This window comes from Bison bison, unplaced genomic scaffold (genome assembly GCF_000754665.1).
Source record: "Bison bison bison isolate TAMUID 2011002044 unplaced genomic scaffold, Bison_UMD1.0 scf7180017864205, whole genome shotgun sequence".
NCBI classification, from domain to species: Eukaryota; Metazoa; Chordata; class Mammalia; order Artiodactyla; family Bovidae; genus Bison; species Bison bison.
The window spans coordinates 2,587,721-2,598,994 of NW_011494777.1; the positions used below are offsets into that span (position 1 = coordinate 2,587,721).

The following is an 11,274-nucleotide window of genomic DNA, read 5'->3' on the forward strand; positions in this document are numbered from 1 at the left end:
TGAAGGCCTATGTCTCTGTGTCCCTGGCAGAATCCTGGGTGCCCTTGACCTCTCTCTGTGTCTCTGTCTCTGCCTGTCTGTTCATACCCTGACCGTCTGTCTCCATTCTTGCCCCTGGAATCTCTTTTGCTCTTGACTTGGGTTGTGTCCTAGGTTTGAAGGCATTTCTCTCCTCCATCAAACCCCTCTTCCATCTCTGCTGCCAGCCTGTTTACTTTTTTTTTTTTTTGCAGCAAGCTTTTCTGGAGAAAGTGTTTTATTAGACATGCTTTGGCTCAGAAAAGCTCAGGCTGAGGGGGAAGTACTCGTGGGTGATGGGTGAGAGCACACGCAGAGTGTGTGTGTGTGTGTGTGTGTTGAGATGAGGAAAGCTGATAAATATTTTAGGATTCTGAAAGCCAGGAAGACTGGCCTGAGTGCGGGGGCTGGGACAGGGCCTCCCACTCCTCTGCCTTCATCCTGGAAGCCCGTCTGTTTTGGCTTTGCTCACTGTCTCTGTGCTGCTGGTCTCACCATGTCTTCTTCCAGCTGCTGTCTCTGGCGGAGGGACGTGGGAAGACCTGTGGGGTGGGGCCCAGGTCTGGCTGGGTCTCAGGTGGGGTGCACAGCCCTGAGCCTGGGTGGGTGTGGAAGAGGCCACCTCATTGCCCAGTTGCTGTGCGGAGAATGAGGCAGTCAAGGTCTTGCCTCCCAGAGCCTCTAGAACCTTTTCTATGAGAGGAGGGCAAGCAACCCTGCCCCCTGCCCCAGGTGGCCACCCCTGGGAGGCACTCCCGCCTCTTGCCCTGGCTCTTGTAGTTCCTCTTCTTTCCTCCAAAGTCTGCATGCTCACATGTACATGTGTACACACATACACTCATGTGCACACATGTCTGTTCTTTGCCCACCCCTCCAGGGCCCAGGGTCAGCCTTTGTGCCAGGGTGCTCTGAGGCGGGCCCAGTCCCTGCCTGGTGCCCCCAGGGGATGGGGTGGGGGCTGGGAGGAGCCTGCTACACTTTCCCTGAGGGGCTGGAATTTAGCCTTTGCCTAAAGCAGGTCTGGGAGGGTTGGGAAACCTGCTGGGGCCTCAGGCAGGTGAGGGCAACACTGTGCTCTGCTCCAAAAATACTCTGTGATCTTAGCTCTTTCTCTAGAAAACAGTGATGTCACCAGTAGCCAATCAGCTTCCAGAAGGGTTGCCTCCTCCTTCTTCCGCAATTTGCGGGAGGAGGAGAGGGAGCTGGAGCGGGAGGGAGAGAAGGAGAGGCCGACAGAGACATGGACCTGGAGAGGCAGAGCACACAAGCACACAGGGGCCAGGCAGCAGAAAAGCAAAACCCTTTCCCCAGCATAGGCAAACGGAACCCCACATGTACCCCCCCACCCCAACACACGCTGATAGAGTCATACAAAGAAGGGGAGCAGGTAGACAGCATAACCCATGTGGGTGGGAGCTAGAGAGAGACAGAGATACAGAGAGACAGACATGGAGGAGGAGCCAGAGAGAGATGGACACAGGAGAGACACTGGAGAGAGAGAGACAGAACCAAATAGAAAGACACATAGAAAGAGCCAGATACACAGAGACACAAAGGAGAGCCAGACAGAGGTGCCTGGCAGGAGCCCACAGGGGTCAGAGGTGTGCGCAGAGTCAGGCCAGAGCCTCAGTGGAGCAGCCGCTGTCCGTGGTGCTGCCTGGAGGGGCCCAGCCGGCTCTGGAGGGGAGGGGCGGGGTCTGGTGGGTTGTGTGGGTGCTGGGAGGGAAGGCAGGGGGAGGGGCCTCCCATCGAGCTCTTTCACTGGGAAGGAAGGTGGACAAGGTGACTTTGGTGTGGCAGCCTGAGTCAGGCTGGAGGTGGGGCTGCAGACCTGGGGCGGAGCCTGGGTTAACCTGTTCTCTCTGGGGCTGGGGCTGGGGGATATGGGCCTCTCCCTGCCTCACCTCCCATCCCTCCCAGTCCCTTTCTGGAGGATGTTAGTGCCTTATCTAGCCACGTGCTTTGTCCTTTGCCAGATAGGGGTGGTCCCCTTAGCTGGCTGAGGTTAGTGGCCCCAGGGTCCCCCTCCCGTGTCCCCAGCATCCTGCGGTCCGGATGGTGATGTCTGGGGCTTCTCCTGCTGATAGACTTGGGGCTTGTACACTGGAGGGATGGAGGCCCCTCCCGCTCCCTCCTCTGCGGCAGGCGAGGCGGGCAGAGGGAGGAGGGGCAGAGAGGCCAGCTCAGGCCGGTGGGGTTTTCCCTCTGGCGATGCCAGGAGCAGCCTCTGCTCAGCTTGTTGGGGATTCCCCGCTCCTGTGTGGAACGCTCTTGTTTGGTGCTGTGAACATCAGGCTGAGCTGGGGGTGGGGCGTGGGAGGACGCCGGCTCCGAGTCTCCCTGCTGTGCTCTAGCAGGAAGCATCCTGGTGCAGGAAGAGGTCCCCATTCACCCTTGGCTGCAGTGCCTGCCCGGACCTTGGTGTCCACAGAGGGGCCGAGGCCCCTCTACCTTCTCAGTGGCCACCCTCCTCAGAGCTGGTAGGAGTGTCACTGGGAAAAGGCATGGTCGGGCTGTGCTCTTCAGGGTTGGGAGGGCAGAGGTGGTCTCTGGGACAGCCGGGCAGGATCTCCTGGCCTCTCCTTTCCTGCGTCCCAATGTAGCTGTCCCTCTAGGTGCCCACGGCCTGCGAGAGGAGCCCGAGTTCGTGACCGCAAGGGCTGGAGAGAGCGTGGTCCTGCGATGCGACGTGGTCCACCCGGTGACGGGGCAGCCCCCGCCCTATGTTGTGGAATGGTTCAAGTTTGGGGTGCCCATCCCCATCTTCATCAAGTTCGGCTACTACCCGCCTCACGTGGACCCTGAATATGCAGGTAAGGGCTGCCCCATTGCCCTGGCTTCCCGCCTGGCTCCGGGGTGGGGGGGGCCCGCCCTGTCCCTCTTGCCTGTGTCTTGTAACCTCTCGTCCTTTCCGATGGGCCTCTTATCTCTGTTTTCCAGTCGCTGCCTCTGTCCTCCCATCCTTTGCACTCTGGTAGGTTTTAATTAAGTGGCGAGAGGAGAGGGACAAGGAGGTGGGGCAGACACAGGGCTTCCTGAACAGCCTCACCGATCCGCAGGGGGCCCTGCGGATCCGGAGGCCAGAGGAGAAGGGAGGCCCAGAGCCCACTGCGTGGGACAGGAGGCTGGCTGGAGGGCGGCTCAGTAGAAGCAGCTGAGTCAGAGCCTCGGCAGGCAGCCATGGGGTTTGCTCTGTCTGGCTTCGCCCACTCCCTCCCTCTGGCTCTGAAGTTGGGGCCTCTTGTCCTGGGTGGAGGGAGCGTCTGGGCACCCACTCTGCCTCCTCCTCCTGGCCCCCTGTGTCTTGTTCTGCAATGACTCCTGCCAGTTGGGCCTCACTGAGTCACTGCCAAGGGCCTGCCCACCAGGGAGGAGGGCATGGGGCAATGTGAGTGTGTGCTCGGGTGTGTGTGTGTGTGTGGGTGTGTGTGCGCGCTGGGGTTTAAAGGAAGAGGAAGCTGGCAGGACATGGGTTTTATCTTTACCTCTGGGCTCTGAGGTCTGCCTTGCATTTTTGTCAGCTTCTATTTCTCTCTCTCTCTCTGCCCTTCTCTCTCCTCCTGTGTCTGTGTCTCTCCGGCCCTGGTTGGTTGGGACTGTCTGATTTGTAGGCAGATTGCCAGTGTCGAAAACACAAGGAGGAAAGCAGAGGAGGTCGTGACATTGGGGCGAGGAATGGGCTGGGCTGAGGGAGGACCCGGAGGGCACTCTGGGGAAGGGGTCTGAGTTAGGGAGGGTGGCTTGGAGTAGATTAGAGCTCTACCTGCCAGCTGCTCTGAGTTCTCAGGCTATACGCAACCCCCACTCCAGCCAAGCTTGGGGCCTGGGCTCTGTCTGGACCAGTCCTCTCTGCTCTCTGGCCCCAGCGGCAGGACTGGGAGGGGATGTCAGCACCCTGTCCCTGGTGGCCTCTCCCCTGGCTGCTGTAGGGAAGCCACATAGACAGGGTGCTGGGCGTGGCAGCCACGGGGACCCCCGGGACAGGATGTTGCTCAGCCTGGCCGGAGGTTCCCAGGGCCACTCATCCTCTCCTATCCCACCTCAGCAGAGCTCCTTCCTCTGTTCCGTCCCTAGAGAATGGGACGGTGCAGAGAACTGAAGCCTTCTTGGTGCAGCTGGTGGGCAGAGAGAGCAGGGCTTTTGGGGCCGCTCTGCCCTGGGCCTGCCTGCCCTGGGCTGGGGTCGAGGGAGGCTGTCCCTGTGGGGCTAGGGCTGCAGGGGGCAGCGCCCTGCCCTGACCCTCTTGGTCCCTCTCCACAGGCCGTGCGAGCCTCCACGACAAGGCATCCCTACGGCTGGAGCAGGTGCGTGCCGAGGATCAGGGCTGGTACGAGTGCAAGGTGCTCCTGCTCGACCAGCAGTACGACCCCTTCCACAACGGCAGCTGGGTGCATCTCACCATCCACGGTGCGCGGTGTGCGGTGTGCGGGTTTTGTGCCTGCGTGCGAGCGTGTTCGGTGTGTGTCCTGCGTGTGCTTGAGCCTTTTCCCTATGCCCCTGGGACTCAGCCCCTGACTGTAGCCTGCCCTGGAGACCCTGGTGCAGCTGTGCCCCAAGTTCCTCAGCCTTCCTGGAGACCCTGGCCTGGCCCACCGGTCAGATACCAGTCACACCCCTGGCCCCTTGGTCGTCCTGGAGTCCCAGAGGCCGGGCAGCTCCTGACAGACGGCGGTCACCATGGGTGGGGGCGGGAACTGGGTTCTGGAATCCGGGAGGGTTGAGCATCTGCAGGGTGGATTCTAGGGCAGTTGCAGGAAGACCCTCTTCAGGGATCCCCTGTTAGAGCCTTCCTTTAGTCCATTTGCCTGAGTAACCATTGAGTGTCAGCTAGCCATTGAGCTGCAACTGATGGGCAGCAGCAGGACAAACCCAGGGCCGGGTGGCAATGCTGCTGGTCCCGGCCTAGAGGGTAACCCTTCCAATGCTAGTGGGTACTTACTTCCTGGGGTGAAGGGTGATGGTCTCTCACAGGGCCAGGGTCTTTCCTGGGACCGAGGGTCCCCTGTGCCCCTGGGAGCCCTCCTTTGGGAGGGGAAATTCCCAAGGAGCCGGGAACACTGGAACCCAGAGAAAGTGGAAGAAGTGATCCCCATGGTGGAGGAGAGCAGGGTTTTTGCTTTGCTTTATTTTACTCTTGATTCAGTTTGTGATATAGTGTGTTCAGCCACCACGTGCCACACATACTGAGCTGGTTGTTGAGGCTTCAATGGCACGTGTGCTTTGGACGCCCAGGCACAGCTTAGGTCCTTGTGGGTATGATGTCTGTGACCCTGAATTCCATGCTCAGCAGAGAGGAACTGGCAGTGTCCTGGCTTGTGAGCTTCTCGCAGTTTCCACTGGCCTTGTCTCATGAGGTTGGATCAGGTCGTGCACCTTCTGCCCTGAAAACCCATCGAGGGCCCTGGGAAAATGGTGTTTTAGTCTGAGACTGGCCTCTGGGACCAAACAGACCTAGGAGTGGTGGCCTTGGGGCAGTGGTCCAGGCTGCTGACTCACTGTATGCAACCGACTCCTGTCCGTCAGTCCCCAGAGACCAACGGTGGGCTTATTTTAAACCTTGGGTGGGCTGTCCCCACTACCGGTGAGCTTTTGAGTCAACTTCCTTTCAATGCCAGCTGTTGTCTGTGCTGGGAATGAAAACTCAGCTTAATATTAGTCCAAGCAAAATGTAATTAAGAAGGTAAACCTACCGCTGATGGCACCACTGATGGAGCGCTGAGCCAAGAGCCCCCACGCTGCCTGCTTTCTTGTGCCATCTCCCAAGGTGGGCTGATGCCGTCACAGCCCTGCCTGCCTCCCGCGCATCACCGCTGGGTCCTGTCCAGGGAGTGGAGGCGGGGGGGCCAGCGGGGAACACGGGCCGACGAGACTCGGCTTGTGTCGTGAGTCCACCTCATTCACTGTCTGAGCCAGGACACCCGCCTCCCCTCGCTGAGCTTCACTATTCTGTTTCCAAGAACCGTGCCTGTGTGCAGGGCTGTAGTGAAGATTAAATGAAGCCCTGCAGATGAAGACGCCTGGTGCCGCGTTTGGAAGGTTGGCTGTGCGGGGGTCACTCTCTGCAGGATACAGGTCACCCTCCCCATCACGGGAGAGAACGACCAAGTTGGGCAGCCCAGGAGGGGCCTCGGGCTGGCAGAGGCAGCCTGGGTGGTCGAAGAGCCCTTGGGAATCGACCCATGATCAACATTCGTTCCTGAATGTCCACTCGGCAGGCTCTGGGGGTGTGCAGACTGAGCTCTGAAGGGTCTTCAGGGGACAATCAGGTCCAGAGGCGACTGCAGTAGGCTTTGGAAGCATGAGGGACAGGGACTTCTCTGAGGAAATGAGCCCTGGGCAGAGACCCTTTGGGGAAGAGGAGTTGACCAGGTGAGGGGGGTCGGGGGATCAGGCCTGCAGGGTGTTCCAGGGCAGAGGGAACAGCATGCCCGGAGGCCCAGAGGAAGCAGAGCCACCACATTCAGGAGCCTGGCTGCTTGTTGGAATGAAGGGCCAGGCTTTAGCACTGGAGCTCAGCTCGTCATGGAATGCTTTCCCTACCAGGGCCCCGCTCCCAAGGTGAGCGACCTCACCCTCTCTCTCTCCCTCCTGCATTCTGAGGTTCCTTCTGGCGTAAACACTTCCCTTATTGAAGGAAAGAGTCTGGAGCACAAACATTGCATTTCTTTCAAACTAGAATGTCAGGTATTTCTGACCGGGATCACCCTGGGAAAATGAAAAATTAGAATCACAAGTTGTCTCCTCCTCCTTCTGTGTTTTCTTCAAGGCCAGTTGGGAGGAAGAAAATCCAATTATTTCCTCATTGCATATGAAATACTAGAAAAGGCCGAGTCAGGCCTTGCTTTCTGCCGGTGAACTGCTTGGAGGAGAGGCCAGCCTATTTCTAACCTGCATGATTAATTATAGGGCATGTGTGAAAAAAGAAGAATTAAGCTGGAAATGCAGCTGGCAGGCTCACACCTAATCCGGTAAATAATCGGGAGTCAAACCATTATTTTCCTGAAAACTTGAAATTGTTCAAAGTGCTTTCCTGATTAGCACCTAAATAATAAAGTAATTATGTAATTAGTAATTAATTTGTCACTTCAGGACATAATTTATTGTATTATCTTTTCCTTAAGCGTGACACAGAGGTAATAGAGGCCGAGGCTGTGTGAGCTGTAGTTCAAGAGCAGGCTTGGCAGCAGGACTCTGCTAGGATGGGCTCACGGGCCAGGGTAGGAGGCAGTCTGGAGCTCGGAAGCCAGGATCCCTTTGCAAGGGCTTAGAATGTGTTTTGGGGCTTCCCTGGTGGCTCAGATGCTAAAGAAGCTGCCTGCAGTGCAGGAGACCCAGGTTTGTTTCCTGGGTCAGGAAGATCCCCTGGAGAAGGGAATGACTCCCCACTCCATCATTCTTGTGAAGAATTCCATGGACAGAGGAGCCTGGCAGGCTATAGTCCATGGGGTCGCAAAGAATTGGACATGACTGTGCGACTAACACAGAATGTGTTTTACCATCACTTTTGGTGTGTTTAACGTCGGGTTAGGATTGACTTTCTCAAAGATGTTTGTTGTGCGTGATGAAGACCGCTTCCCCGGTCACCCAGCCTTCACTCATGGCCACCTCTGTGGCCACACTGAGCGGAGCTTTGGGGAGATTGTTGAAGAAGGTCATCTCACCATCATCTTGTCTTCAGTTTTATATTTGCATCTGTGTTGGTGTGTGTGCACGTGTGCACGTGCGCTTGCAGGCATGCAGCTATTTCATTGCATTCATCTGTTCATTCAGCCATTTGTTGAGACTCTGTAACTTGCCACTTCAGTTCTGTTCAGTTGCTCAATCATGTCTGATTCTTTGCGACCCCATGGACTGCAGCTTGCCAGGCCTCCCTGTCCATCACCAGCTCCTGAAGCTTGCTCATGTCCATCAAGTCGGTGATGCCATCGAACCATCTTATCTTCTGTCGTCCCCATCTCCTCATGCCTTCAATCTTTCCCAGCATCAGGGGCTTTTCCAATGAGTCAGTTCTTTGCATCAGGTAGCCAAAGTATTGCAGCTTCAGCTTCAGCTTCAGCATCATTCCTTCCAGTGAACATTCAGGACTGATTTCCTTTAGGATGAACTGGTTGGATCTTGCAGTTCAAGGGATTCTCAAGAGTCATTTCCAACACTACAGTTCAAAAGCATTGATTCTTCAGTGCTCAGCTTTCTTTATGGTGCAACTCTCACTTCCATACATGAGCTGCGCTAAAAGCTGAGCACATACTGGGATTTATGGAGATCTCTGCTCTCAGGAGACTTGGTCGTAAGTGCTTTAAACTGTCTCAGGGGACAGGATTGCAGCAAGTGCCTTCCTCGACCGCCTGACCAGGTGAGGCAGAGGCAGCATTTTAGCAGAGATGTAGAAGCACCAGAAGGGTGGGATGTGAGTATGGCCCAGGAAGGGGGGATGGCAGGTGCAGCAATCCCAGGGATGGAATTTCTTGGCACTCGTAGGAAGACACGAAGGCTGGAGTGTTGGAGTCGATTTGAGGGATGTGTGGTGGCTGGTGGACAGCTGTGACCCCTAACATTGCTTGGGTCTGGGGCGAGGCTACCTCCTAGGAGACCCCTCTCACAGCTTCTCCTTGGGGCCTCAGAAGCTCTGGGCAGCTAACAGCGATGGCAGTACTGGCAAGATAACCACCATTCAGTAGCTTTATGTTTTACCAGCTCCTCTCACAGACTCTACCTGGATCATTCCTCCCATCAATGTGGAGGGCAGGGTTTTAGGTAGACCCCAGAATAGCTGAGCCCAGGGCTATAGGGCGAGTGGCTTTTGAACTTGAGCTTGGAGCCTTGAGACAAGGTCAGAAGTCCAGGCCCAGCCTGGTGTTGTGGACCCTCAGGCTGGGCCAGAAGACCCCAGGTGATTGTCCAGAGGGTTGAGGGTGATCAGATGGCTTCTAAAAGCAGCTTCGACAGATGAGATGGGATGTGTTAAAAGCTGATTGTTTCAACAGGGTGGGATTTTAGTCAGGACTCTGAAGCAGGTGCTGGGGGAGCAATTTGGGAGGGAGTGGCCATGGCTGGGCTGGGAGAAGATGTAGGATTGTTTCTTCAGGGTCTAGGTGATCCCACACCACCTGGTTTGTGATCCACGTTAGGCCTGATGGGGCTCAGATGGTGTATGGCCTGCAACCGTGGGCCTGGCTGGGCTGGGGTTATGGAAAGATGGGTCTGTGGATGGTCGAGGTGTGAAGGGCTGCCTCATTTATCCCCATGTCCCTGGAGCCTCTGGGGCACCCTGGTGCTGGACAGACAGTCCTTTATTTGGAATTAGGTGGCTACAAAAGGGAAAGTTTAGAATTGGGATCCAGCCAGACTGTTGAGTTCCAGGTCTCCCTTCCAGAAGGCAGGTGGGCAGAGCCTGTCTCCTGCTTACCTCCTGCCTCCAGGAGTGCCCTGGACTTGTGGGGTGGGCCCCGGAGCAGGGTGCCCATGTGCGGGACGGCCAGCTGACCAGCCTGCCCCGTGCCTTCGGTCTCTTGCAGCTCCTCCCACCTTTACAGAAACACCTCCCCAGTACATTGAGGCCAAGGAGGGTGGTAGCGTCACCATGACCTGCATAGCTTTTGGGAATCCCAAGCCCATTGTCACCTGGCTGAAGGAGGGGACACTCCTAGGTGCTAGCAACAAGTACCAGGTGAGTGTGGGTCCGTCACAGGCTGCTGCACCCCCCCTTGCTGCCCCCCGCCTCCTGTCCTGCCACCAATTCACCTTTGCGGAGGCGCAGGTAGGGCTGGAGGCGGCAGGCGGACTGGGCGGTACCTGTGACCTTGCAGGTTCCCCAGTGCACAGGCCCCAAGGCCCCCTCCACCTGGGAAGGCGTTGATGGGGCCCAGGGTGGGAGCTGAATCCGTCTCCTTGGCTCCAGGTGAGTGAGGGCAGCCTGACGGTGACGTCGGTCAGTCGGGAGGACAGAGGCGCCTACACCTGCCGTGCATACAGCATCCAGGGGGAGGCGGTGCACACCACCCACCTGCTCGTCCAAGGTGAGGCCTCTTGAAGGGAGTCCTGGCCCCACTGAGCTGGGGGTCTTCCCAGGGTGTGGGTGGCTTAGCTGGGGATGGTAGGGAACCGGGTGGGATCTCATCCCTGTGTTGCGGGCTCCCTTGGTGGCCCTCAGTAGCCCTCCCGTGGGGTGGCAGGAAGCTCCATGCCGACTGGGTTTCTGGTTTCTCTGAATGTCCAGGTGGTGTCCTGTGGTGTCTCCACCTTCCCCGGGGGAGGACTGCCCCCTCCCCCACCAGACTCCATCCTCTGGTGACTGCCTTAATAAGTAAGGGTTTGAATTGAGTCCAACCCCAGAGGCTTAAATAACATGAAGGGCATTTGGCAGGGCTCGTGTCTGTGGGGTCAGCACCTGTGATGCTCTGCCTGGGGCCCTGAGCCCCCAGAAGGGGTGGCCTCTGTCCACCTGCTCCACTTCCCCCCCTGCTGGAGGGAGCTGGGGGGGTGGCTGCACCTGGCCTCCTGACTTGGGCAAGAGCTGGTGACAGCCACAGGGTGTCTGGAAAGTCAGCACCAGGGCTGCTGGAACTCCAGCCGTGTCCTCTGCTTCTCCTGCCTCCTCTCCCTGATGCCCCTTCACCTGTGGTCAGCCTCTTACTCCTCTAGAGGCAGGCCGGTTCCTTTTGTGGGTCGAGAGAGTGGCCTTCCTCCTTGCTGTGTGTTTGTATCTATGGAGGGGTTAGTTGGCTATTCAGGGGGCCAGGTTGGCAGAGGGACTGTGCATGGGTGGGTGTCTGCCACGAGCTGTGTGCAGCCACACCTGTGGACCTCGTGCATCCTTGGGACCTGCAGGGTGAGTAAGAACCTGAGCACAGGCAGCAGCTGGATGCGTCTCCATGACAACTGCTCAGTTGTGCTGCCTGCTTCTGGACCAGTGCTGGCTCAGTTCCTCCCGGGGCTAGGGGCACCCCTTTCTGAGGGGCAGAGCTCCCGCAGCTGGTGCTGTGGTCCCCCCCGCCCCAGTAGAGGTCACATTTGTCCCTGTCCCCCAGGGCCTCCCTTCATCGTCTCACCTCCTGAGAACATCACTGTCAACATCTCCCAGGACGCGCTGCTCACCTGCCGGGCGGAGGCCTACCCCGGCAACCTCACCTACACCTGGTACTGGCAGGATGAGAACGTCTACTTCCAGAAGTGAGTGCACGCTCTGCCCTGAGCCCAGCCAGGCCTCCCAGGGGCGAGGCTTCCCAGCAGGGACTGCCCTTGGGCTCAGGGCAGAGC

The 11,274-nt window shown here is 57.7% G+C and overlaps 1 protein-coding gene across 1 annotated transcript in view; it reads left to right on the forward strand.

Moving 5' to 3' along the window:
* The window catches only part of IGSF9B (immunoglobulin superfamily, member 9B), a 42,615-nt gene that overhangs the window by 6,716 nt on the left and 24,625 nt on the right, over positions 1-11,274 (forward strand). Inside the window, exons 2-6 of the mRNA XM_010844722.1 lie at positions 2,634-2,831; positions 4,279-4,425; positions 9,534-9,685; positions 9,917-10,034; positions 11,046-11,188. Coding sequence (XP_010843024.1) covers positions 2,634-2,831; positions 4,279-4,425; positions 9,534-9,685; positions 9,917-10,034; positions 11,046-11,188 — 758 coding nt within the window. The remainder of the gene's footprint in view (positions 1-2,633; positions 2,832-4,278; positions 4,426-9,533; positions 9,686-9,916; positions 10,035-11,045; positions 11,189-11,274) is intronic.